The sequence below is a fragment of the Procambarus clarkii genome, chromosome 41 (genome assembly GCF_040958095.1).
Source record: "Procambarus clarkii isolate CNS0578487 chromosome 41, FALCON_Pclarkii_2.0, whole genome shotgun sequence".
Classification (NCBI taxonomy): Eukaryota; Metazoa; Arthropoda; class Malacostraca; order Decapoda; family Cambaridae; genus Procambarus; species Procambarus clarkii.
In genome coordinates this window covers 19986653-20011135 of record NC_091190.1, presented here as the reverse complement: position 1 = coordinate 20011135, position 24483 = coordinate 19986653, and the positions used below count along the sequence as shown (strand labels likewise).

Sequence of the window (24483 nt, the reverse complement as noted above, 5' to 3'; positions counted from 1 at the left end):
GTTGAAGAGCCGGAACGTTGGAAGGATGAAGAGTCGGAAGGTCGGTGGGTTCAAGAGTAGGAAGGTCGGAGGGTTGAAGATTCGGAAGGTCCTAGGGTTGAAGAGTCGGACGGTCGGAGGCTTGAAGAGTCGGAAGGTCGGATGGATGAAGAGTCAGAAGGCCGGAGGGTTGAAGTGTCGGAAGGTCGGAGTTTGAAGAGTCGGAAGGTGGCAAGGTTGAAGATTCGGAAGGTCGGAGGGTTGAAGAGTCGGGAGGTCGGGGGGGTTGAAAAGTTAGAAGGTCGAAGGGGTTGAAGAATCGGAAGGGTGGAGTGTTGAAGAGTCGGAAGGTCGGGGGTTGAAGACTCGGAAGGTCGGAAGGTTGAAGAGTAGGAAGGTCGAAATTTGAAGAGTAAGATGGTCACAGGGTTGAAGAGTTGGAAGGGCGGAGGGATGAAGAGTCGGAAGGTAGGAGGGTTGAAGAGACGGAAGGTCGGAGGGATGAAGAGTCGGAAGGTCGCAATGTTGAAGAGTCGGAAGGTCGGAGGGTTCAAGAGCCGGAACGTCGGAAGGATGAAAAGTCGGAAGGTCGGAGGGTTCAACAGTAGGAAGGTCGGAGGGTTAAAGATTCCAAAGATCCTAGGGTTGAAGAGTCAGAAGGTGGCAAGGTTGAAGATTCGGAAGGTCGGAGGGTTGAAGAGCCGGTACGTCGGAGGGATGAAGAGTAGGAAGGTCGGAGGGTTCATGAGTAGGAATGTCGGAGGGTTGAAGATTCGGAAGGTCCTAGGGTTAAAGAGTCGGAAGGTCGGAGGGTTGAAGAGCCTGAACATCGGAGGGATGAAGAGTCGGAAGGTTGTAGGTTTCAAGAGTAGGAAGGTCGGAGGGTTCAAGAGGAGGAACGTCCTAGGGTTGAAGAGTCAGAAGGTTGGAGGGTTGAAGAATCGGAAGGTCGGAGAGCGGAAGAATCGGAAGGTCGGAGGGCTGAAGAGTCGGAAGGTCGGAGGGTTGAAGAGGCGGACGGTCGGAGAGTTGAAGATGCTTAAGGTCGGAGTTTGAAGAGTCGGAAGGTCGCAATGTTGAAGAGTAGGAAGGTCAGAGGGTTCAAGAGCCGGAACGTTGGAAGGATGAAAAGTCGGAAGGTCGGAGGGTTCAACAGTAGGAAGGTCGGAGGGTTAAAGATTCGGAAGGTCCTAGGGTTGAAGAGTCGGAAGGTTGGAGGGTTGAAGATTCGGAAGGTCCTAGGGTTGAAGAGTCGGAAGGTTGGAGGGTTGAAGAGTCGGAAGGCCGGAGGGTTGAAGTGTCGGAAGGTCGGAGTTTGAAGAGTCGGAAGGTGGCAAGGTTGAAGATTCGGAAGGTCGGAGGGTTGAAGAGCCGGAAGGTCCTAGGGTTAAAGAGTCGCAAGGTCGGAGGGTTGAAGAGCCTGAACATCGGAGGGATGAAGAGTCGGAAGGTCGGAGGTTTTAATAGTGGGAAGGTCGGAGGGTTGAAGAATCGGAAGGTCGGTGTGCTGAGGAGTTGGAAGGTCCGAGGGTTAAAGAGTCGGAAGGTCGGAGGGTTGAAGAGTCGGAACATCGGAGGGATAAAGAGTGGAACGGTCGGAGGGTTCAAGAGTAGGAAGGTCGGAGGGTTGAAGAATCGGAAGGTCGGAGGGCTGAAGAGTCGGAAGGCCCTAGGGTTTAAGAGTCGCAAGGTCGGAGGGTTGAAGAGTCGGGAGGTCGGGGGGGTTGAAAAGTTAGAAGGTCGAAGGGGTTGAAGAATCGGAAGGGTGGAGTGTTGAAGAGTCGGAAGGTCGGGGGTTGAAGACTCGGAAGGTCGGAAGGTTGAAGAGTCGGAAGGTCGAAATTTGAAGAGTAAGATGGTCACAGGGTTGAAGAGTTGGAAGGGCGGAGGGATGAAGAGTCGGAAGGTCGGAGGGTTGAAGAGACGGAAGGTCGGAGGGATGAAGAGTCAGAAGGTCGGAGGGTTGAAGAGTTGGAATGTCGGAGTTTGAAGAGTCGAAAGGTCGCAATGTTGAAGAGTCGGAAGGTCGGAGGGTTCAAGAGCCGGAACGTCGGAAGGATGAAAAGTCGGAAGGTCGGAGGGTTCAACAGTAGGAAGGTCTGAGGGTTAAAGATTCCAAAGGTCCAAGGGTTGAAGAGTCGGAAGGTGGCAAGGTTGAAGATTCGGAAGGTCGGAGGGTTGAAGAGCCGGTACGTCGGAGGGATGAAGAGTAGGAAGGTCGGAGGGTTCATGAGTAGGAATGTCGGAGGGTTGAAGATTCGGAAGGTCCTATTGTTAAAGACTCGGAAGGTCGGAGGGTTGAAGAGCCTGAACATCGGAGGGATGAAGAGTCGGAAGGTTGGAGGTTTCAGGAGTAGGAAGGTCGGAGGGTTCAAGAGGAGGAACGTCCTAGGGTTGCAGAGTCAGAAGGTTGGAGGGTTGAAGAATCGGAAGGTCGGAGAGCGGAAGAATCGGAAGGTCGGAGGGCTGAAGAGTCGGAAGGTCGGAGGGTTGACGAGGCGGACGGTCGGAGAGTTGAAGATGCTTAAGGTCGGAGTTTGAAGAGTCGGAAGGTCGCAATGTTGAAGAGTAGGAAGGTCGGAGGGTTCAAGAGCCTGAACGTCGGAAGGATGAAAAGTCGGAAGGTCGGAGGGTTCAATAGTAGGAAGGTCGGAGGGTTAAAGATTCGGAAGGTCCTAGGGTTGAAGAGTCGGAAGGTTGGAGGGTTGAAGATTCGGAAGGTCGGATTATGAAGAGTCGGAAGGTCGGAGTTTGAGGAGTCGTAAGATCGGAGGGTTGAAGAGTCTGAAGGTCAGAGTTTGAAGAGTCGGAAGGTCACAGGGTTGAAGAGACGGAAAGTCGGGGGGTTGAAGAGTCGGAAGGTCGGAAGGTTGAAGAGTCGGATGGTTAAGGAGTCAAAAGGTCAGAGGGTTGAAGAGTTGGAAGATCGGAATTTGAAGAGTCGAAAGGTCGCAGTTTTGAAGAGTCGCAAGGTCGGATGGTTGAAGAGTCGGTAGGTAAGAGGGATGAAGAGTCGGAACGTCAGAGGAATGAAGAGTCGGAAGGTCGGAGGGTTCAAGTGTCGGAAGGTCGGATGGTTGAAGATTCAGAAGGTCGGAGGGTTGAAGATTCGGAAGGTCCTAGGGTTGAAGAGACGGAAGGTCGGGGGGTTGAAGAGTCGGAAGGTCGGAGGGTTTGAGGAGTCGGAACGTCGGATGGATGAAGAGTCGGAAGGTCAGAGGGTTCAAGAGTAGGAAGATCGGAGAGTTGAAGATTCAGTAGGTCCTAGGGTTGAAGAGTCGGAAGGTCGGAGGGTTGAAGAGTCGGAAGGTCGGAGGGATGAAGAGTCGGAAGGTCGGAGGGTTGAAGAGTTGGAAGGTCGGAGTTTGAAGAGTCGGAAGGTCGCGAGGTTGAAGAGTCGGAAGGTCGGAGGGTTGGAGAGCCGGAACGTTGGAAGGATGAAGAGTCGGAAGGTCGGAGGGTTGAAGAGTAGGAAGGTCGGAGGGTTGAAGATTCGGAAGGTCCTAGGGTTGAAGAGTCGGACGGTCGGAGGGTTGAAGAGTCGGAAGGTCGGATGGATGAAGAGTCAGAAGGTCGGAGGGTTGAAGTGTCGGAAGGTCGGAGTTTGAAGAGTCGGAAGGTGGCAAGGTTGAAGATTCGGAAGGTCGGAGGGTTGAAGAGCCGGAAGGTCCTAGGGTTAAAGAGTCGGAAGGTCGGAGGGTTGAAGAGCCTGAACATCGGAGGGATGAAGAGTCGGAAGGTTGGAGGTTTCAAGAGTAGGAAGGTCGGAGGGTTCAAGAGGAGGAACGTCCTAGGGTTGAAGAGTCAGAAGGTTGGAGGGTTGAAGAATCGGAAGGTCGGAGGGCGGAAGAATCGCAAGGTCGGAGGGCTGAAGAGTCGGAAGGTCGGAGGGTTGAAGAGGCGGAAGGTCGGAGGGTTGAAGAGTCGGAACGTCGGAGAGATAAAGAGTGGAAAGGTCGGAGGGTTCAAGAGTATGAAGGTCCTAGGGTTTAACAGTCTGAAGGTCGGAGGGTTGATGACTCAGAAGGAAGGAGGGTTGAAGAGTCAGAAGGTCGGAGGGTTGAAGTGTCGGAAGGTGGGAGGGTTGAAGAGTTGGAAGGTCGGAGTTTGAAGAGTCGGAAGGTCACATGGTTGAAGAGATGCAAGGTTGGGGGGTTGAATAGACGGAAGGTAGGAAGGTTGAAGAGTCGGATGGTTAAAGAGTCGAAAGGTCAGAGGGTTGAAGAGTTGAAGGTCGGAGGGTTGAAGTCGGAAGGTAAGAGGGATGAAGAGTCGGAACGTCCTAACGTCGGAACGTCGGAGGGATAAAGAGTCGGAAAGTCGGAGGGTTCAAGAGTAGGATGGTCGGAGGGTTGAAGAGTCGAAAGGTTGGAGGGTTGAAGAGTCAGAAGGTCGTAGGGGTTGAAGAGTTGGAAGGTCGGAGTTTGAAGAGTCGGAAGGTCGCAAAGTTGAAGAGTCGGAATGTCAGAGAGTTGAATAGTCGGAACGTCAAAGGGATGAAGAGTCGGCAGGTCGAAGGGTTCAAGAGTAGGAAGGATGGAGGGTTCACGAGTAGGAAGGTCCTAGGGTTTAAGAGTTGGAAGGTCAGAGGGTTGAAGAATCGGAAGGTCGGAGGCTTGAAGAGTCGGAAGGTTGGAGGGTTGAAGATTCGGAAGGTCGGATTATGAAGAGTCGGAAGGTCGGAGTTTGAGGAGTCGGAAGGTCGGAGGGTTGAAGAGTCGGAAGGTCAGAATTTGAAGAGTCGGAAGGTCACAGGGTTGAAGAGACGGAAAGTCGGGGGGTTGAAGAGTCGGAAGGTCGGAATTTGAAGAGTCGAAAGGTCGCAGTTTTGAAGAGTCGGAAGGTCGGATGGTTGAAGAGTCGGAAGGTAAGAGGGATGAAGAGTCGGAACGTCAGAGGAATGAAGAGTCGGAAGGTCGGAGGGTTCAAGTGTCGGAAGGTCGGATGGTTGAAGATTCAGTTGGTCGGAGGGTTGAAGATTCGGAAGGTCCTAGGGTTGAAGAGACGGAAGGTCGGGGGGTTGAAGAGTCGGAAGATCGGAGGTTTGAGGAGTCGGAACGTCGGATGGATGAAGAGTCGGAAGGTCAGAGGGTTCAAGAGTAGGAAGATCGGAGAGTTGAAGATTCAGTAGGTCCTAGGGTTGAAGAGCCGGTACGACAGAGGGATGAAGAGTAGGAAGGTCGGAGGGTTCATGAGTAGGAAGGTCGGAGGGTTGAAGATTCGGGTGGTCCTAGGGTTAAAGAGTCGGAAGGTCGGAGGGTTGAAGAGCCTGAACATCGGAGGGATGAAGAGTCGGAAGGTTGGAGGTTTCAAGAGTAGGAAGGTCGGAGGGTTCAAGAGGAGGAACGTCCTAGGGTTGAAGAGTCAGAAGGTTGGAGGGTTGAAGAATCGGAAGGTCGGAGGGCGGAAGAATCGGAAGGTCGGAGGGCTGAAGAGTCGGAAGGTCGGAGGGTTGAAGAGGCGGAAGGTCGGAGGGTTGAAGAGTCTTAAGGTCGGAGTTTGAAGAGTCGGAAGGTCGCAATGTTGAAGAGTCGGAAGGTCGGAGGGTTGAAGAGCCGGAACGTTGGAAGGATGAAGAGTCGGAAGGTCGGTGGGTTCAAGAGTAGGAAGGTCGGAGGGTTGAAGATTCGGAAGGTCCTAGGGTTGAAGAGTCGGACGGTCGGAGGCTTGAAGAGTCGGAAGGTCGGATGGATGAAGAGTCAGAAGGCCGGAGGGTTGAAGTGTCGGAAGGTCGGAGTTTGAAGAGTCGGAAGGTGGCAAGGTTGAAGATTCGGAAGGTCGGAGGGTTGAAGAGTCGGGAGGTCGGGGGGGTTGAAAAGTTAGAAGGTCGAAGGGGTTGAAGAATCGGAAGGGTGGAGTGTTGAAGAGTCGGAAGGTCGGGGGTTGAAGACTCGGAAGGTCGGAAGGTTGAAGAGTAGGAAGGTCGAAATTTGAAGAGTAAGATGGTCACAGGGTTGAAGAGTTGGAAGGGCGGAGGGATGAAGAGTCGGAAGGTCGGAGGGTTGAAGAGACGGAAGGTCGGAGGGATGAAGAGTCGGAAGGTCGCAATGTTGAAGAGTCGGAAGGTCGGAGGGTTCAAGAGCCGGAACGTCGGAAGGATGAAAAGTCGGAAGGTCGGAGGGTTCAACAGTAGGAAGGTCGGAGGGTTAAAGATTCCAAAGATCCTAGGGTTGAAGAGTCAGAAGGTGGCAAGGTTGAAGATTCGGAAGGTCGGAGGGTTGAAGAGCCGGTACGTCGGAGGGATGAAGAGTAGGAAGGTCGGAGGGTTCATGAGTAGGAATGTCGGAGGGTTGAAGATTCGGAAGGTCCTAGGGTTAAAGAGTCGGAAGGTCGGAGGGTTGAAGAGCCTGAACATCGGAGGGATGAAGAGTCGGAAGGTTGTAGGTTTCAAGAGTAGGAAGGTCGGAGGGTTCAAGAGGAGGAACGTCCTAGGGTTGAAGAGTCAGAAGGTTGGAGGGTTGAAGAATCGGAAGGTCGGAGAGCGGAAGAATCGGAAGGTCGGAGGGCTGAAGAGTCGGAAGGTCGGAGGGTTGAAGAGGCGGACGGTCGGAGAGTTGAAGATGCTTAAGGTCGGAGTTTGAAGAGTCGGAAGGTCGCAATGTTGAAGAGTAGGAAGGTCAGAGGGTTCAAGAGCCGGAACGTTGGAAGGATGAAAAGTCGGAAGGTCGGAGGGTTCAACAGTAGGAAGGTCGGAGGGTTAAAGATTCGGAAGGTCCTAGGGTTGAAGAGTCGGAAGGTTGGAGGGTTGAAGATTCGGAAGGTCCTAGGGTTGAAGAGTCGGAAGGTTGGAGGGTTGAAGAGTCGGAAGGCCGGAGGGTTGAAGTGTCGGAAGGTCGGAGTTTGAAGAGTCGGAAGGTGGCAAGGTTGAAGATTCGGAAGGTCGGAGGGTTGAAGAGCCGGAAGGTCCTAGGGTTAAAGAGTCGCAAGGTCGGAGGGTTGAAGAGCCTGAACATCGGAGGGATGAAGAGTCGGAAGGTCGGAGGTTTTAATAGTGGGAAGGTCGGAGGGTTGAAGAATCGGAAGGTCGGTGTGCTGAGGAGTTGGAAGGTCCGAGGGTTAAAGAGTCGGAAGGTCGGAGGGTTGAAGAGTCGGAACATCGGAGGGATAAAGAGTGGAACGGTCGGAGGGTTCAAGAGTAGGAAGGTCGGAGGGTTGAAGAATCGGAAGGTCGGAGGGCTGAAGAGTCGGAAGGCCCTAGGGTTTAAGAGTCGCAAGGTCGGAGGGTTGAAGAGTCGGGAGGTCGGGGGGGTTGAAAAGTTAGAAGGTCGAAGGGGTTGAAGAATCGGAAGGGTGGAGTGTTGAAGAGTCGGAAGGTCGGGGGTTGAAGACTCGGAAGGTCGGAAGGTTGAAGAGTCGGAAGGTCGAAATTTGAAGAGTAAGATGGTCACAGGGTTGAAGAGTTGGAAGGGCGGAGGGATGAAGAGTCGGAAGGTCGGAGGGTTGAAGAGACGGAAGGTCGGAGGGATGAAGAGTCAGAAGGTCGGAGGGTTGAAGAGTTGGAATGTCGGAGTTTGAAGAGTCGAAAGGTCGCAATGTTGAAGAGTCGGAAGGTCGGAGGGTTCAAGAGCCGGAACGTCGGAAGGATGAAAAGTCGGAAGGTCGGAGGGTTCAACAGTAGGAAGGTCTGAGGGTTAAAGATTCCAAAGGTCCAAGGGTTGAAGAGTCGGAAGGTGGCAAGGTTGAAGATTCGGAAGGTCGGAGGGTTGAAGAGCCGGTACGTCGGAGGGATGAAGAGTAGGAAGGTCGGAGGGTTCATGAGTAGGAATGTCGGAGGGTTGAAGATTCGGAAGGTCCTATTGTTAAAGACTCGGAAGGTCGGAGGGTTGAAGAGCCTGAACATCGGAGGGATGAAGAGTCGGAAGGTTGGAGGTTTCAGGAGTAGGAAGGTCGGAGGGTTCAAGAGGAGGAACGTCTTAGGGTTGAAGAGTCAGAAGGTTGGAGGGTTGAAGAATCGGAAGGTCGGAGAGCGGAAGAATCGGAAGGTCGGAGGGCTGAAGAGTCGGAAGGTCGGAGGGTTGAAGAGGCGGACGGTCGGAGAGTTGAAGATGCTTAAGGTCGGAGTTTGAAGAGTCGGAAGGTCGCAATGTTGAAGAGTAGGAAGGTCGGAGGGTTCAAGAGCCTGAACGTCGGAAGGATGAAAAGTCGGAAGGTCGGAGGGTTCAATAGTAGGAAGGTCGGAGGGTTAAAGATTCGGAAGGTCCTAGGGTTGAAGAGTCGGAAGGTTGGAGGGTTGAAGATTCGGAAGGTCGGATTATGAAGAGTCGGAAGGTCGGAGTTTGAGGAGTCGTAAGATCGGAGGGTTGAAGAGTCTGAAGGTCAGAGTTTGAAGAGTCGGAAGGTCACAGGGTTGAAGAGACGGAAAGTCGGGGGGTTGAAGAGTCGGAAGGTCGGAAGGTTGAAGAGTCGGATGGTTAAGGAGTCAAAAGGTCAGAGGGTTGAAGAGTTGGAAGATCGGAATTTGAAGAGTCGAAAGGTCGCAGTTTTGAAGAGTCGCAAGGTCGGATGGTTGAAGAGTCGGTAGGTAAGAGGGATGAAGAGTCGGAACGTCAGAGGAATGAAGAGTCGGAAGGTCGGAGGGTTCAAGTGTCGGAAGGTCGGATGGTTGAAGATTCAGAAGGTCGGAGGGTTGAAGATTCGGAAGGTCCTAGGGTTGAAGAGACGGAAGGTCGGGGGTTGAAGAGTCGGAAGGTCGGAGGGTTTGAGGAGTCGGAACGTCGGATGGATGAAGAGTCGGAAGGTCAGAGGGTTCAAGAGTAGGAAGATCGGAGAGTTGAAGATTCAGTAGGTCCTAGGGTTGAAGAGTCGGAAGGTCGGAGGGTTGAAGAGTCGGAAGGTCGGAGGGATGAAGAGTCGGAAGGTCGGAGGGTTGAAGAGTTGGAAGGTCGGAGTTTGAAGAGTCGGAAGGTCGCGAGGTTGAAGAGTCGGAAGGTCGGAGGGTTGGAGAGCCGGAACGTTGGAAGGATGAAGAGTCGGAAGGTCGGAGGGTTGAAGAGTAGGAAGGTCGGAGGGTTGAAGATTCGGAAGGTCCTAGGGTTGAAGAGTCGGACGGTCGGAGGGTTGAAGAGTCGGAAGGTCGGATGGATGAAGAGTCAGAAGGTCGGAGGGTTGAAGTGTCGGAAGGTCGGAGTTTGAAGAGTCGGAAGGTGGCAAGGTTGAAGATTCGGAAGGTCGGAGGGTTGAAGAGCCGGAAGGTCCTAGGGTTAAAGAGTCGGAAGGTCGGAGGGTTGAAGAGCCTGAACATCGGAGGGATGAAGAGTCGGAAGGTTGGAGGTTTCAAGAGTAGGAAGGTCGGAGGGTTCAAGAGGAGGAACGTCCTAGGGTTGAAGAGTCAGAAGGTTGGAGGGTTGAAGAATCGGAAGGTCGGAGGGCGGAAGAATCGCAAGGTCGGAGGGCTGAAGAGTCGGAAGGTCGGAGGGTTGAAGAGGCGGAAGGTCGGAGGGTTGAAGAGTCGGAACGTCGGAGAGATAAAGAGTGGAAAGGTCGGAGGGTTCAAGAGTATGAAGGTCCTAGGGTTTAACAGTCTGAAGGTCGGAGGGTTGATGACTCAGAAGGAAGGAGGGTTGAAGAGTCAGAAGGTCGGAGGGTTGAAGTGTCGGAAGGTGGGAGGGTTGAAGAGTTGGAAGGTCGGAGTTTGAAGAGTCGGAAGGTCACATGGTTGAAGAGATGCAAGGTTGGGGGGTTGAATAGACGGAAGGTAGGAAGGTTGAAGAGTCGGATGGTTAAAGAGTCGAAAGGTCAGAGGGTTGAAGAGTTGAAGGTCGGAGGGTTGAAGTCGGAAGGTAAGAGGGATGAAGAGTCGGAACGTCCTAACGTCGGAACGTCGGAGGGATAAAGAGTCGGAAAGTCGGAGGGTTCAAGAGTAGGATGGTCGGAGGGTTGAAGAGTCGAAAGGTTGGAGGGTTGAAGAGTCAGAAGGTCGTAGGGGTTGAAGAGTTGGAAGGTCGGAGTTTGAAGAGTCGGAAGGTCGCAAAGTTGAAGAGTCGGAATGTCAGAGAGTTGAATAGTCGGAACGTCAAAGGGATGAAGAGTCGGCAGGTCGAAGGGTTCAAGAGTAGGAAGGATGGAGGGTTCACGAGTAGGAAGGTCCTAGGGTTTAAGAGTTGGAAGGTCAGAGGGTTGAAGAATCGGAAGGTCGGAGGCTTGAAGAGTCGGAAGGTTGGAGGGTTGAAGAGTCGGAAGGTCACAGGGTTGAAGAGACGGAAGGTCGGGGGGTTGAAGAGTCAGAAGGTCGGAGTTTGAAGAGTCGGAAGGTTACAGGGTTGAAGAGTCAGAAGGTCTTGCGGTTGAAGAGTGAGAAGGGTGGAGTGTTGAAGGGACAAAAGGTCCTCGGGCTGAAGAGTCGGAAGGTCGGAAGGTTGAAGATTCGGAAGGTCACAAGGTTAAAGAGTCGGAAGGTCTGAGTGTTGAAGCATGGGAACTTCAGAGGGATGAAGAGTCTTAAGGTCGAAAGGTTTAGGAGTCGGAAGGTCGGAGGGTTGAAGATTCGGAAGGTCGGAAGGTTTAGGAATCGGGAGGTCAGAGGTTCAGGAGTCGGAAGATTGCAGGGTTGAAGAGTCGGATGGTCACAGGGTTGAAGAGTCAGAAGATTGGAGGGCGGAAGAGTCGGAAGGACGGAGGGTTTAAGAGTCAGAAGGTCGGAGGGATGAAGAGTCCGAAGGTCGGAGGGTTGAAGAGTTGGAAGGTCGGAGTTTGAAGAGTCGGAAGGTCGCAAAGCTGAAGAGTCGGAAGGTCGGAGGGTTCAAGAGTAGGAAGTTCGGAGGTTTGAAGATTCAGAAGGTCCTAGGGTTGAAGAATCGGAAGGTTGGAGGGTTGAAGAGTCGGAAGGTCGGATTGATGAAGAGTCGGAAGGTCGGAGGGTTGAAGTGTCGGAAGGTCGGAGTTTGAAGAGTCGGAATGTCGGAGTTTGAAGAGTCGGAAGGTCGGAGGGTTGAAGAGCCTGAACATCGGAGGGATAAAGAGTGGAACGGTCGGTGGGTTCAAGAGTAGGAAGGTCGGAGGGTTGAAGAATCGGAAGGTCGGAGGGCTGAAGAGTCGGAAGGTCCTAGGGTTTAAGAGTCGCAAGGTCGGAGGGTTGAAGAGTCGGAAGGTCCGAGTTTGAAGAGTCGGAAAGTCACTGGGTTGAAGAGACTGAAGGTCGGAAGGTTGAAAAGTCGGATGGTTAAAGAGTCGAAAGGTCAGTGGGTTGAAGAGTTGGAAGGTCGGAGGGTAGAAGAGTCGGAAGGTAAGAGGGATAAAGAGTCGGGTGGTTGGAGGGTTCAAGTGTCGGAAGGTCGGATGGTTGAAGATTCAGAAGGTTGGAGTTTAAAGAGTCGGAAGGTCGGAGGGTTGGAGATTCGGAAAGTCCTAGGGTAGAAGAATCAGAAGGTCGGAGGGTTAAAGAGTCGGAAGGTCGGAAGGTTGAAGAATCGGAAGGTCGGAGTTTGAAGAGTCGGAAGGTCACAGGGTTGAATAGACGGAAGGTCTAGGGGTTGAAGAATCGGAAGGTCGGAGGGCTGAAGAGTCGGAAGGTTGGAGGGTTTAAGAGTCGGAAGGTCGGAGGGTTGAAGAGTCGGAACGTTGGAGGGATAAAGAGTGGAAAGGTCGGAGCATTCAAGAGTAGGAAAGTCGTAGGGTTGAAGATTCGGAAGGTCCTAGAATTGAAGAGTCGGAAGGTCGGAGGGTTAAAGAGTGGGAAGGTCGGAGGGTTAAAGAGTCGGAAGGTCGGAGGGTTGATGTCAGAAGGTCGGAAAGTTGAAGAGACGGAAGGTCGGAGGGTTGAAGAGTCGGAGGGTTGAAGTGTCGGAAGCTCTTAAGGTTGAAGAGTCGGGGGGATTGAAGAGTCGGATGGTCGAAGGGGTTGAAGAGTCGGAAGATCGGAGTGTTGAAGAGTCGAAAGGTTGGGGGGATTGAAGACTCCGAAGGTCGGAGGGTTGAAGAGTCGGAAGGTCGGAGTTTGAAGAATCGGAAGGTCGCAAGGTTGAAGAGTCGGAATGTCGGAGGGTTGAAGAGTCGGAACTCCGGAGGGATGAAGAGTCGGAAGGTCGAAGGGTTCAAGAGTAGGAAGGTGTGAGGGTTCACGAGTAGGAAGGTCCTAGGGTTTAAGAGTCAGAAGGTCAGAGGGTTGAAGAATCGGAAGGTCGGAGGGTTGAAGAGTCGGAAGGAAGGAGGGTTGAAGAGTCAGAAGGTTGGGGGTTGAAGTGTCGGAAGGTCGGAAGGATGAAGAGTCGGATAATCGGATGGTTAAAGAGTCGGATAATCGGATGGTTAAAGAGTCGGAAGGTTAGAGGGTTGAAGACTCAGGAAGATCGAAATTTGAAGAGTCGGAAAGTCGCTGGGTGGTTGAAGATTCGGAAGGTCCTAGGGTTGAAGAATAGGAAGGTCGGAGAGTTGAAGAATCGGAAGGTTGAAGAGTCTGAAGGTCGGAGGGTTGAAGAGTCGGAAAGTCGGAGGGCTGAAGAGTCAGAAGGTCGGAGTTTGAAGAGTCGGAAGGTCACAGGGTTGAAGAGACGGAAGGTCGGGGGATTGAAGAGTAAGAAGGTCGGAGTTTGAAAAGTCGGAAGGTTACAGGGTTGAAGAGTCAGAACGTCGGGGGGTTGAAGAGTGAGAAGGGTGGAATGTTGAAGGGACAAAAGGTCCTAGGGCTGAAGAGTCGGAAGGTCGGAGGGTTGAAGATTCGGAAGGTCGAAGGGTTTAGGAATCGGGAGGTCGGAGGGTTCAAGAGTCGGAAGATTGCAGGGTTGAAGAGTCGAAAGGCCGGAGTTTGAAGAGTCGGAAGGTCACAAGGTTAAAGAGTCGGAAGGTCGGAGTGTTGAAGCATGGGAACTTCAGAGGGATGAAGAGTCGGAAGGTCGAAAGGTTTAGGAGTCGGAAGGTCGGAGGGTTGAAGATTCGGAAGGTCGGAAGGTTTAGGAATCGGGAGGTCGGAGGGTTCAGGAGTCGGAAGATTGCAGGGTTGAAGAGTCGGAAGGTCTCAGGGTTGAAAAGACGGAAGGTCGGAGGGTTGAAAAGACGGAAGGTCGGAGGGTTGTAGAGTCGGAAGGTCGGAAGGTTGAAGGGTTGAAGAGTCGGAAGGTCGGAGGTGTGAAGAATCGGAAAGTTGGAAGGTTGAAGAGTCGGAAGGTCGGCGGTTGAAGAGTCGGAAGGTCGGAGGTGTGAAGAATCGGAAAGTCGGAAGGTTGAAGAGTCGGAAGGTCGGAGAGTTGAAGAGACGGAAGGTCGGAGGGTTGAAGAGTCGGAAGGTCGGAGGGTTGAAGAGTCAGAAGGTCTGACGGTTGAAGAGCTGGAAGGTCGGAGGGTTGAAGAGATCCAAGATTGGAGGATTGAAGAGTCGGAAGGTCGGAGGGATGAAGTGTCGTGAGGTTGAAGGGTTGAAGAGTCGGAAGGTCGGAGGTGTGAAGAATCGGAAAGTTGGAAGGTTGAAGAGTCGGGAGATCGGAAAGTTGAAGAGTCGGAAGGCCAGAAGGTTGAATAGTAGGAAGATTGAAGAGTCGGAAGGTCGGAGGTTAGAAGACTTTGAAGGTCGGAAGGTTGAAGAGTCGGAAGGTCGGCGGTTAGAAGAGTTTGAAGGTCGAAGGCTGAAGAGTCGGAGGGTTGAAGAGTTGGAGGTTTGAAGAGTTGGATGTTCCGAAGGTTGAAGAGTCGGAAGGTAGGATGTTAGAGGAGTCGGATGGTCGGAGGGTTGAAGAGTCGGAATGTCGGATGTTAGAGGAGTTGGATGGTCGGAGGATTGAAGAGTTGGAAGGTCAGAGGGTTGTAGAGTTGGAAGGTCGGAGGGTTGAAGTGTCGGAGGGTTGAAGGGTTGAAGAGTCGGAAGGTCGGAGGTGTGAAGAATCGGAAAGTTGGAAGGTTGAAGAGTCGGAAGGTCGGATTGTTGAAGAGTCGGAAGGTCCGAAGGTTGAAGAGTCGGAAGGTCGGAGGGTTGAAGAGTCGGAGGGTTGAAGATTCGGAGGGTCCAAAGGTTGAAGAGTCGGAAGGTCGGAGGGTTGAGGAGTCGGAGGGTTGAAGAGTCGGAGGGTCGTAGGGTTAAAGAGTCGAAGGGTCCGAAGGTTGAAGAGTCAGAAGGTCGGAGGGTTGAAGAGTCAGAGGGTCCGAAAATTGAAGAGTCGGAAGGTCGGAGGGTTGAAGTGTCGGAAGGTCGGAGGGTTGAAGAGCCTGAACATCGGAGGGATAAAGAGTGGAACGGTCGGAGGGTTCAAGAGTAGGAAGGTCGGAGGGTTGAAGAATCGGAAGGTCGGAGGGCTGAAGAGTCGGAAGGTCCTAGGGTTTAAGAGTCGCAAGGTCGGAGGGTTGAAGAGTCGGAAGGTCCGAGTTTGAAGAGTCGGAAAGTCACTGGGTTGAAGAGACTGAAGGTCGGAAGGTTGAAGAGTCGGATGGTTAAAGAGTCGAAAGGTCAGTGGGTTGAAGAGTTGGAAGGTCGGAGGGTTGAAGAGTCGGAAGGTAAGAGGGATAAAGAGTCGGATGGTTGGAGGGTTCAAGTGTCGGAAGGTCGGATGGTTGAAGATTCAGAAGGTCGGAGCTTAAAGAGTCGGAAGGTCGGAGGGTTGGAGATTCGGAAAGTCCTAGGGTAGAAGAATCGGAATGTCGGAGGGTTAACGAGTCGGAAGGTCGGAAGGTTGAAGAATCGGAAGGTCGGAGTTTGAAGAGTCGGAAGGTCACAGGGTTGAATAGACGGAAGGTCTAGGGGTTGAAGAATCGGAAGGTCGGAGGGCTGAAGAGTCTGAAGGTTGGAGGGTTTAAGAGTCGGAAGGTCGGAGGGTTGAAGAGTCGGAACGTTGGAGGGATAAAGAGTGGAAAGGTCGGAGCATTCAAGAGTAGGAAAGTCGGAGGGTTGAAGATTCGGAAGGTCCTAGAATCGAAGAGTCGGAAGGTCGGAGGGTTGAAGAGTGGGAAGGTCGGAGGGTTAAAGAGTCGGAAGGTTGGAGGGTTGAAGTCAGAAGGTCGGAAAGTTGAAGAGACGGAAGGTCGGAGGGTTGAAGAGCCGGGGGGATTGAAGAGTCGGAAGGTCGAAGGGGTTGAAGAGTCGGAAGATCGGAGTGTTGAAGAGTCGAAAGGTTGGGGGGGTTGAAGACTCCGAAGGTCGGAGGGTTGAAGAGTCGGAAGGTCGGAGTTTGAAGAATCGGAAGGTCGCAAGGTTGAAGAGTCGGAATGTCGGAGGGTTGAAGAGTCGGAACTCCGGAGGGATGAAGAGTCGGAAGGTCGAAGGGTTCAAGAGTAGGAAGGTGTGAGGGTTCACGAGTAGGAAGGTCCTAGGGTTTAAGAGTCGGAAGGTCAGAGGGTTGAAGAATCGGAAGGTCGGAGGGTTGAAGAGTCGGAAGGAAGGAGGGTTGAAGAGTCAGAAGGTTGGGGGTTGAAGTGTCGGAAGGTCGGAAGGTTGAAGAGCCGGGGGGATTGAAGAGTCGGAAGGTCGAAGGGGTTGAAGAGTCGGAAGATCGGAGTGTTGAAGAGTCGAAAGGTTGGGGGGGTTGAAGACTCCGAAGGTCGGAGGGTTGAAGAGTCGGAAGGTCGGAGTTTGAAGAATCGGAAGGTCGCAAGGTTGAAGAGTCGGAATGTCGGAGGGTTGAAGAGTCGGAACTCCGGAGGGATGAAGAGTCGGAAGGTCGAAGGGTTCAAGAGTAGGAAGGTGTGAGGGTTCACGAGTAGGAAGGTCCTAGGGTTTAAGAGTCGGAAGGTCAGAGGGTTGAAGAATCGGAAGGTCGGAGGGTTGAAGAGTCGGAAGGAAGGAGGGTTGAAGAGTCAGAAGGTTGGGGGTTGAAGTGTCGGAAGGTCGGAAGGTTGAAGAGTCGGATAATCGGATGGTTAAAGAGTCGGATAATCGGATGGTTAAAGAGTCGGAAGGTTAGAGGGTTGAAGACTCAGGAAGATCGGAATTTGAAGAGTCGGAAAGTCGCTGGGTGGTTGAAGATTCGGAAGGTCCGAGGGTTGAAGAGTAGGAAGGTCGGAGAGTTGAATCGGAAGGTCGGAGGGTTGAAGAGTCGGAAGGTTAAAGAGTCTGAAGGTCGGAGGGTTGAAGAGTCGGAAGGTCGGAGGGCTGAAGAGTCAGAAGGTCGGAGTTTGAAGAGTCGGAAGGTCACAGGGTTGAAGAGACGGAAGGTCGGGGGATTGAAGAGTAAGAAGGTCGGAGTTTGAAGAGTCGGAAGGTTACAGGGTTGAAGAGTCAGAACGTCGGGGGGTTGAAGAGTGAGAAGGGTGGAATGTTGAAGGGACAAAAGGTCCTAGGGCTGAAGAGTCGGAAGGTCGGAGGGTTGAAGATTCTTAAGGTCGAAGGGTTTAGGAATCGGGAGGTCGGAGGGTTCAAGAGTCGGAAGGTCGGAGTGTTGAAGCATGGGAGCTTCAGAGGGATGAAGAGTCGGAAGGTCGAAAGGTTTAGGAGTCGGAAGGTCGGAGGGTTGAAGATTCGGAAGGTCGGAAGGTTTAGGAATCGTGAGGTCAGAGGGTTCAGGAGTCGGAAGATTGCAGAGTTGAAGAGTCGGAAGGTCTCAGGGTTGAAGAGTCAGAAGATTGGAGGGTTGAAGTAACGGAAGGTCGGAGAGTTGATGAGTCGGAAGACCGGAGGGTTGAAAAGACGGAAGGTCGGAGGGTTGTAGAGTCGGATGGTCGGAAGGTTGAAGAGCCGGAATGTCGGAGGGTTGAAGAGTCGGAAGGTCAGAGGGTTGTAGAGTTGGAAGGTCGGAGGGTTGAAGGGTTGAAGAGTCGGAAGGTCGGAGGTGTGAAGAATCGGAAAGTTGGAAGGTTGAAGAGTCGGAAGGTTGAAGAGACGGAAGGTCGGCGGTTGAAGAGTCGGAAGGTCGGAGGTGTGAAGAATCGGAAAGTCGGAAGGTTGAAGAGCCGGAAGGTCGGAGAGTTGAAGAGACGGAAGGTCGGAGGGTTGAAGAGTCGGAAGGTCGGAGGGTTGAAGAGTCAGAAGGTCTGATGGTTGAAGAGCTGGAAGGTCGGAGGGTTGAAGAGATCCAAGATTGGAGGATTGAAGAGTCGGAAGGTCGGAGGGATGAAGTGTCGGAGGGTTGAAGGGTTGAAGAGTCGGAAGGTCGGAGGTGTGAAGAATCGGAAAGTTGGAAGGTTGAAGAGTCGGGAGATCGGAAAGTTGAAGAGTCGGAAGGTCGGCGGTTGAAGAGTTGGAAGGTCGGAGGTGTGAAGAATCGGAAAGTCGGAAGGTTGAAGAGTCGGAAGGTCGGAGGGTTTAAGAGTCAGAATGTCGGAGGGTTGAAGAGTCGGAAGGCCAGAAGGTTGAATAGTAGGAAGATTGAAGAGTCGGAAGGTCGGAGGTTAGAAGACTTTGAAGGTCGGAAGGTTGAAGAGTCGGAAGGTCGGCGGTTAGAAGAGTTTGAAGGTCGAAGGCTGAAGAGTCGGAGGGTTGAAGAGTTGGAGGTTTGAAGAGTTGGATGTTCCGTAGGTTGAAGAGTCGGAAGGTAGGATGTTAGAGGAGTCGGATGGTCGGAGGGTTGAAGAGTCGGAATGTCGGATGTTAGAGGAGTTGGATGGTCGGAGGATTGAAGAGCCGGAGGGTTGAAGAGTCGGAGGGTTGAAGAGTCAGAGGGTCTGAAGGTTGAAGAGTCGGAAGGTCGGATTGTTGAAGAGTTGGAGGGTCCGAAGGTTGAAGAGTCGGAAGGTCGGAGGGTTGAAGAGTCGGAGGGTTGAAGATTCGGAGGGTCCAAAGGTTGAAGAGTCGGAAGGTCGGAGGGTTGAGGAGTCGGAGGGTTGAAGAGTCGGAGGGTCGTAGGGTTAAAGAGTCGGAGGGTCCGAAGGTTGAAGAGTCGGAAGGTCGGAGGGTTGAAGAGTCAGAGGGTCGGAGGGTTGAAGATTCGGAAGGTCGAAGAGTTGAAAAATCTGAAGGTCGGAGGGTTGAAGAGTCTGAAAGTCGGAGGTTGGAAGGTCGGATGGTTGGAGGTCGGAAGGTCGGATGGTTGGAAGGTCGGATGGTCGGAAGATTGAAAGGTAGGAGGGTCGGGATGTCAGAAGGTCGTAGGGTCGGAAGGTAGGAGGTTGGAAGGTCGGATGGTCGGAAGGTAGGAAGGTCAGAAGGTCGTAGGGTCGGAGGTTGGAAGGTCGGATGGTCGGAAGGTAGGAGGGTAGGGAGGTCAGAAGGTCGTAGGGTCGGAGGTTGGAAGGTCGGATGGTCGGAAGGTACGAGGGTAGGGAGGTCAGAAGGTCGTAGGGTCGGAGGTTGGAAGGTCGGATGGTCGGAAGGTACGAGGGTAGTGAGGTCAGAAGGTCGTAGGGTCGGAGGTTGGAAGGTCGGAGGTGTCGGAAAAAACGATACCATTTACTATCTAATAACATCAAATTAATTTAATAATTCTGAGGAGTAGTATCAGTGTTCATCATATCGAAATATTGGACTCCGACCCATGTTTCTCCTCCCCCCCCCCACCCCCTGTTCCTCCCAGGAATTATGCTTGACAAAAGGACACCATTTACTAACCATTGATACAACATGCAAATATTATTGCTGCTGATTTGTACTAACAACTTAACCTAAAGTTTATTCTTTATTTATTCAAAGAAAACGTGATTGCAGTGGAAACGTCCTCGAAAGAAAACGAGGATATCATTTCCGTGTTGCTATTAAATTCACTAGCTAATAATAATGGGAATTCTTCTTAAAACATCAGTTTCTGGACTGTAAACATCATAAGACCATTTCACTTGAACGTACTTAATTATCAGTACTAAAATAAATGAAATATAAATCCTCTTTCAACTTCTTGATAAAAACGCATCAGGAGAAAAAAACTTGTGCTGGAGGGAGAGAGGGTGTCGCCCTTTTTGAGTCCGGAAGGTTAAAATGTGTCGTGTTGACCTCTCGAGTACTTGTGCATAACACTAAGTTATTGTCGAGGAGTTGGACAGCACAAATCAACGCCATCATGTCGAGGGAAGGCGTTGCATCCGTAAAGTATACTAAATGATTTGTAGAACTCTATTGGTGGTGTAATTTACTGTAATTGTTATGCCGCCTGTTATGGTTATGCCGTACAGCCATCTTGGAGTACTTTTGTTATATAAATGATTGTCACTGCCATCTTGGACGTTCGCTGTTAATGAAGTTCCCTGAATAAGTGATGCCCCTGGCGGCCATCTTGGTCTACCTCTGTCCCCGTGAACGGTTTTTAGTCGGACAAGTTCCTTATATATCACAGTTGTCCCTTGAGGCCTGTGGGGCTGTAGTGACCATCTTGATGTGAAGATTATTGTCTGGGTATTCTTACCATGGTATATTGAAGTATACTCGTTATAATCTGTGGTGTCACTCTCCCTCCTGTGGTGAATGCATCACTCTCCCTCCTGTGGTGTATGGGTCACTCTCCCTCCTGTGGTGTATGGGTCACTCTCCCTCCTGTGGTGTATGGGTCACTCTCCCTCATGTGGTGTATGGGTCACTCTCCCTCATGTGGTGTATGGGTCACTCACCCTCCTGTGGTGTATGGGTCACTCTCCTTCCTGTGGTGTATGGGTCACTCTCCTTCCTGTGGTGTATGGGTCACTCTCCCTCATGGGATGTATGGGTCACTCTCCCTCATGTAGTGTATGGGTCACTCTCCCTCATGTGGTGTATGGGTCACTCTCCCTCCTGTGGTGTATGGGTCACTCACCCTCCTGTGGTGTATGGGTCACTCTCCCTCCTGTGGTGTATGGGTCACTCACCCTCCTGTGGTGTATGGGTCACTCTCCCTCCTGTGGTGTATGGGTCACTCTCCCTCCTGTGGTGTATGGGTCACTCACCCTCCTGTGGTGTATGGGTCACTCTCCTTCCTGTGGTGTATGGGTCACTCTCCTTCCTGTGGTGTATGGGTCACTCTCCCTCAAGGGATGTATGGGTCACTCTCCCTCATGTAGTGTATGGGTCACTCTCCCTCATGTGGTGTATGGGTCACTCTCCCTCCTGTGGTGTATGGGTCACTCACCCTCCTGTGGTGTATGGGTCACTCTCCCTCCTGTGGTGTATGGGTCACTCTCCCTCATATGATGTATGGGTCACTCTCCCTCATGTGGAGTATGGGTCACTCTCCCTCATGTGGAGTATGGGTCACTCTCCCTCATGTGGTGTATGGGTCACTCTCCCTCAAGTGGAGTATGGGTCACTCTCCCTCATGTGGTGTATGGGTCACTCTCCCTCATGTGGAGTATGGGTCACTCTCCCTCATGTGGTGTATGGGTCACTCTCCCTCATGTGGAGTATGGGTCACTCTCCCTCATGTGGTGTATGAGCCACTCTCCCTCATGTGGTGTATGAGCCACTCTCCCTCATGTGGTGTATGGGTCACTCTCCCTCATGTGGAGTATGGGTCACTCTCCCACATGTGGTGTATGGGTCACTCTCCCTCATGTGGTGTATGGGTCACTCTCCCTCATGTGGTGTATGGGTCACTCTCCATCATGTGGTATATGGGTCACTCTCCCTCAAGTGGAGTATGGGTCACTCTCCCACATGTGGTGTATGGGTCACTCTCCCTCATGTGGAGTATGGGTCACTCTCCCTCATGTGGTGTATGGGTCACTCTCCCTCATGTGGTGTATGGGTCACTCTCCCTCAAGTGGAGTATGGGTCACTCTCCCACATGTGGTGTATGGGTCACTCTCCCACATGTGGTGTATGAGCCACTCTCCCTCATGTGGTGTATGGGTCACTCTCCCTCATGTGGTGTATGGGTCACTCTCCCTCAAGTGGAGTATGGGTCACTCTCCCACATGTGGTGTATGGGTCACTCTCCCTCATGTGGTGTATGGGTCACTCTCCCTCATGTGGTGTATGGGTCACTCTCCATCATGTGGTATATGGGTCACTCTCCCTCAAGTGGAGTATGGGTCACTCTCCCACATGTGGTGTATGGGTCACTCTCCCTCATGTGGAGTATGGGTCACTCTCCCTCATGTGGTGTATGGGTCACTCTCCCTCATGTGGTGTATGGGTCACTCTCCCTCAAGTGGAGTATGGGTCACTCTCCCACATGTGGTGTATGGGTCACTCTCCCACATGTGGTGTATGAGCCACTCTCCCTCATGTGGTGTATGGGTCACTCTCCCTCATGTGGTGTATGGGTCACTCTCCCTCAAGTGGAGTATGGGTCACTCTCCCACATGTGGTGTATGGGTCACTCTCCCACATGTGGTGTATGAGCCACTCTCCCTCATGTGGTGTATGGGTCACTCTCCCTCATGTGGTGTATGGGTCACTCTCCCTCAAGTGGAGTATGGGTCACTCTCCCACATGTGGTGTATGGGTCACTCTCCCACATGTGGTGCATGAGCCACTCTCCTTCATGTGGTGTATGGGTCACTCTCCCTCATGTTGAGTATGAGTCACTCTCCCTCATGTGGTATATGGGTCACTCTCCCTCATGTGGTGTATGGGTCACTCTCCCTCATGTGGTGTATGGGTCACTCTCCCTCATGTGGTGTATGAGTCACTCTCCCTCATGTGGAGTATGGGTCACTCTCCCTCATGTGGTGTATGGGTCACTCTCCCTCATGTGGTGTATGGGTCACTCTCCCTCATGTGGAGTATGAGTCACTCTCCCTCATGTGGTATATGGGTCACTCTCCCTCATGTGGAGTATGGGTCACTCTCCCTCATGTGGAGTATGAGCCACTCTCCCTCATGTGGTATATGGGTCACTCTCCCTCATGTGGAGTATGAGTCACTCTCCCTCATGTGGTGTATGGGTCACTCTCCCTCATGTGGTGTATGGGTCACTCTCCCTTATGTGGTGTATGAGTCACTCTCCCTCATGTGGAGTATGGGTCACTCTCCCTCATGTGGTGTATGGGTCACTCTCCCTCATGTGGTGTATGGGTGACTCTCCCTCATGTGGAGTATGAGTCACTCTCCCTCATGTGGTATATGGGTCACTCTCCCTCATGTGGAGCATGGGTCACTCTCCCTCATGTGGTATATGGGTCACTCTCCATCATGTGGTGTATGGGTCACTCTCCCTCATGTGGTGTATGTGTCACTCTCCCTCATGTGGTGTATGGGTCACTCTCCCTCATGTGGTGTATGTGTCACTCTCCCTCATGTGGTGTATGGGTCACTCTCCCTCCTGTGGTGTATGGGTCACTCTCCCTCCTGTGGTGTATGGGTCACTCTCCCTCCTGTGGTGTATGGGTCACTCTCCCTCCTGTGGTGTATTGGTCACTCTCCCTTATGTGGTGTATGAGTCACTCTCCCTCATGTGGAGTATGGGTCACTCTCCCTCATGTGGAGTATGGGTCACTCTCCCTCATGTGGAGTATGGGTCACTCTCCCTCATGTGGTACTACAAGTACTACTTTCTCCCCTTCTCCTCCTCTGCCTCTCTTTCCTTCCCTTCCAGGAGGAAGTGGAGGAGTAAGAGAAGGGGAGGAAGTGGAGGAGGAAGAGAAGAGGAGGAAGCGGAGGAGGAGGAGGAGAGGGGAGGAAGTGGAGGAGAGGGGAGGAAGTGGAGGAGGAGGTGAGGAAGTAGAGGAGGATGAGGAGGAGGAGGAGGAGGAGGAGGAGGAGGAGGAGGAGGAGGAGGAGGAGGAGGAGGAGGAGGAGGAGAAGGAGGAGGAGGATGTAAAAAATTAAGTTTTAGAAAAGGAGGAGACGAAGGAGATGGATGAGGAGGAAGAAGAGGAGGAGGAAGAAGAAGAAGAAGAAGAAGAAGAAGAAGAAGAAGAAGAAGAAGAAGAAGAAGAAGAAGAAGAAGAAGAAGAAGAAGAAGAAGAAGAAGAAGAAGAAGAAGAAGACTAAAAGGAAGAAAACCCCCAAACTGGACTCCCTGAAGAGGAACCCAAAGTATAAACCTCCTATGTCATAACAACCACAAAGCTGGAGTCTTCACGCTGGAACCCACCAACCAAAACTGCATCATCTGGAAACCCCAAACACGCGGGAAAATAATAGTTAACAACAAAAACAATCATAGAATTAACAAGAAAACACGAACAGTCTGAGAAAAAATTTAACAAAAGCCTGCAAATTGGTGACTGAAATAGAAGACACATAACAAATACAACATAAATGTCAGAACAAAAACAATGGTAGTGGATGAGAGAGAAGAAAAACATTGGTAGTAGATGAGAGAGAAGAAAAACATTGGTAGTGGATGAGAGAGAAGAAAAACATTGGTAGTGGATGAGAATGAACAAAAACAATGGGAGTGGATGAGAGAGAAAAATAATGGTAGTGGATGAGAGAGAAGGAAAACAATGGTGGTAGATGAGAGAGAAGAAAAACAATGGTAGTGGATGAGAAGAAAAACAATGGTAGTGGATGAGAAGAAAAACAATGGTAGTGGATGAGAGAGAACAAAAACAATGGAATTGGATAAGAAAGGACAAAAACAATGGAAGAGGATGACAGAGCACAACAAAATAGAAATGGATGACAAAGAACGAAAACTAGAAATAGATAACGGGACAAAAACACAGGAAATGGATGTGGAAGAACAAAACACAGGAAACAGACGAGTAAGAACAACACGCTTCAACAATTTTAGGACACATTAACGAACAAGGAAATAACACAGCCAGCTTAAACAAAGGGACACCAAGGAAGGGAGGAAACAATGAAGAATATTAGAGTGTGAACAATTTACTAAAATGGATAATCCACAAAAGGCGAGGATTGGGAGATATAGAGATAATAGGATAATTGGAGAAGAGGGGGAGGATGTAAATAGAACTTCTGAAGCAAGGAACACAGAGAGCTTGAGAAATATCACGATTTAGAATATAAAGTATAAAGAGGTACATGCCTCTTTCACTAACTAATGAGAGGTGTAAGACAATGGAAGAATAGTTAGATAATGGGAGAGTCGTTAGACAATGGGACAATTGAGACAATGGGGTAGTCGTTAGCGAATGGGAGAGTCGTTAGACAATGGCAGAGTCGTTAGACAATGACAGAGTCGTTAGACAATGGGAGAATAGATAATGGGACAATAGTTAAGCAATGGGACAATAGTTAAACAATAGGACAATAGACAATGGGAGAAAAGTTAGACAATGGGAGAGTCGTTAGACAATGGGAGAGTAATTAGGCACTGGGAGAGTTGTCGGACAATGGGAGAGTCGTTAGGCAATAAGAGAGTCGTTAGACATTGGGACAATAGTTAGATAATGGAAGAGTAGTTAGACAATGGGAGAATAATTAGGTACTGGGAGAGTTGGCAGACAATGAGAGAGTGCTTACACACTACAAGTGATGTAGTGAATGACTACGACAGTTCACCGTAGTTACCGCACGGTTGTAGTCATACCATTTTTGTCGAGTCTTAGAAACCAATGGAATGCATGTAACCAATGGAATGTAAACCAATAAAGACAAATGCATACTTTTATTCAGATCTCAGATACCATCAGATGAGACAGGTTTTGTCATACAATTTTTTTCTGGACCCTTTGCAAAGATTGATGATAGCAGCAAATATTTTACACTGTCTCGTCAAAGATTGTGCATTTATACGAAATATTTGCTTTCCCAGTTGCTAGTCACAGATGACTTACTTGTATCAAATATTTCTCAGTGTCTAGTCTAAGATTGATTACCTTTAGCAAATATGTCTC

At 51.3% G+C, this 24483-nt stretch overlaps 11 protein-coding genes across 11 annotated transcripts; 4 read left to right on the top strand and 7 right to left on the bottom strand.

The window, feature by feature from the left end:
* Window positions 1-50: 50 nt before the first annotated feature.
* Window positions 51-809, bottom strand: LOC138373156 (uncharacterized). Its single transcript, XM_069339174.1, has 2 exons — window positions 688-809; window positions 51-618 (listed from the first exon to the last, which is right to left on the bottom strand). The coding sequence occupies exons 1-2, from the start codon at window positions 807-809 to the stop codon at window positions 51-53; spliced, it is 690 nt and encodes a 229-aa protein (XP_069195275.1).
* A 319-nt stretch (window positions 810-1128) lies between these two features.
* Window positions 1129-1551, bottom strand: LOC138373155 (uncharacterized). The gene has a single exon (XM_069339173.1). It carries the CDS (start codon window positions 1549-1551, stop codon window positions 1129-1131), a length of 423 nt encoding a protein of 140 aa, XP_069195274.1.
* Window positions 1552-3243: 1692 nt separating this feature from the next.
* Window positions 3244-3696, bottom strand: LOC138373154 (putative uncharacterized protein DDB_G0290521). Its single transcript, XM_069339172.1, has one exon. The coding sequence runs from the start codon at window positions 3694-3696 to the stop codon at window positions 3244-3246; it is 453 nt and encodes a 150-aa protein (XP_069195273.1).
* Window positions 3697-3703: 7 nt separating this feature from the next.
* LOC138373153 (uncharacterized) lies at window positions 3704-4090 on the top strand. The gene has a single exon (XM_069339171.1). The coding sequence runs from the start codon at window positions 3704-3706 to the stop codon at window positions 4088-4090; it is 387 nt and encodes a 128-aa protein (XP_069195272.1).
* A 1831-nt stretch (window positions 4091-5921) lies between these two features.
* LOC138373152 (ice nucleation protein-like) lies at window positions 5922-6560 on the top strand. The gene has a single exon (XM_069339170.1). It carries the CDS (start codon window positions 5922-5924, stop codon window positions 6558-6560), a length of 639 nt encoding a protein of 212 aa, XP_069195271.1.
* Window positions 6561-6653: 93 nt separating this feature from the next.
* Window positions 6654-7076, bottom strand: LOC138373151 (uncharacterized). Its single transcript, XM_069339169.1, has one exon. It carries the CDS (start codon window positions 7074-7076, stop codon window positions 6654-6656), a length of 423 nt encoding a protein of 140 aa, XP_069195270.1.
* Window positions 7077-8767: 1691 nt separating this feature from the next.
* LOC138373150 (putative uncharacterized protein DDB_G0290521) lies at window positions 8768-9220 on the bottom strand. Its single transcript, XM_069339168.1, has one exon. It carries the CDS (start codon window positions 9218-9220, stop codon window positions 8768-8770), a length of 453 nt encoding a protein of 150 aa, XP_069195269.1.
* Window positions 9221-9227: 7 nt separating this feature from the next.
* LOC138373149 (uncharacterized) lies at window positions 9228-9614 on the top strand. The gene has a single exon (XM_069339167.1). The coding sequence runs from the start codon at window positions 9228-9230 to the stop codon at window positions 9612-9614; it is 387 nt and encodes a 128-aa protein (XP_069195268.1).
* A 632-nt stretch (window positions 9615-10246) lies between these two features.
* LOC138373148 (soluble scavenger receptor cysteine-rich domain-containing protein SSC5D-like) lies at window positions 10247-16280 on the bottom strand. Its single transcript, XM_069339166.1, has 4 exons — window positions 16177-16280; window positions 14914-15203; window positions 13228-14109; window positions 10247-10692 (listed from the first exon to the last, which is right to left on the bottom strand). The coding sequence occupies exons 1-4, from the start codon at window positions 16278-16280 to the stop codon at window positions 10247-10249; spliced, it is 1722 nt and encodes a 573-aa protein (XP_069195267.1).
* A 15-nt stretch (window positions 16281-16295) lies between these two features.
* LOC138373147 (uncharacterized) lies at window positions 16296-17328 on the top strand. Its single transcript, XM_069339165.1, has 3 exons — window positions 16296-16318; window positions 16414-16861; window positions 17014-17328. The coding sequence occupies exons 1-3, from the start codon at window positions 16296-16298 to the stop codon at window positions 17326-17328; spliced, it is 786 nt and encodes a 261-aa protein (XP_069195266.1).
* Window positions 17329-17419: 91 nt separating this feature from the next.
* On the bottom strand, window positions 17420-18217 carry LOC138373146 (saposin-like protein 11). The gene has a single exon (XM_069339164.1). The coding sequence runs from the start codon at window positions 18215-18217 to the stop codon at window positions 17420-17422; it is 798 nt and encodes a 265-aa protein (XP_069195265.1).
* Window positions 18218-24483: the final 6266 nt, after the last annotated feature.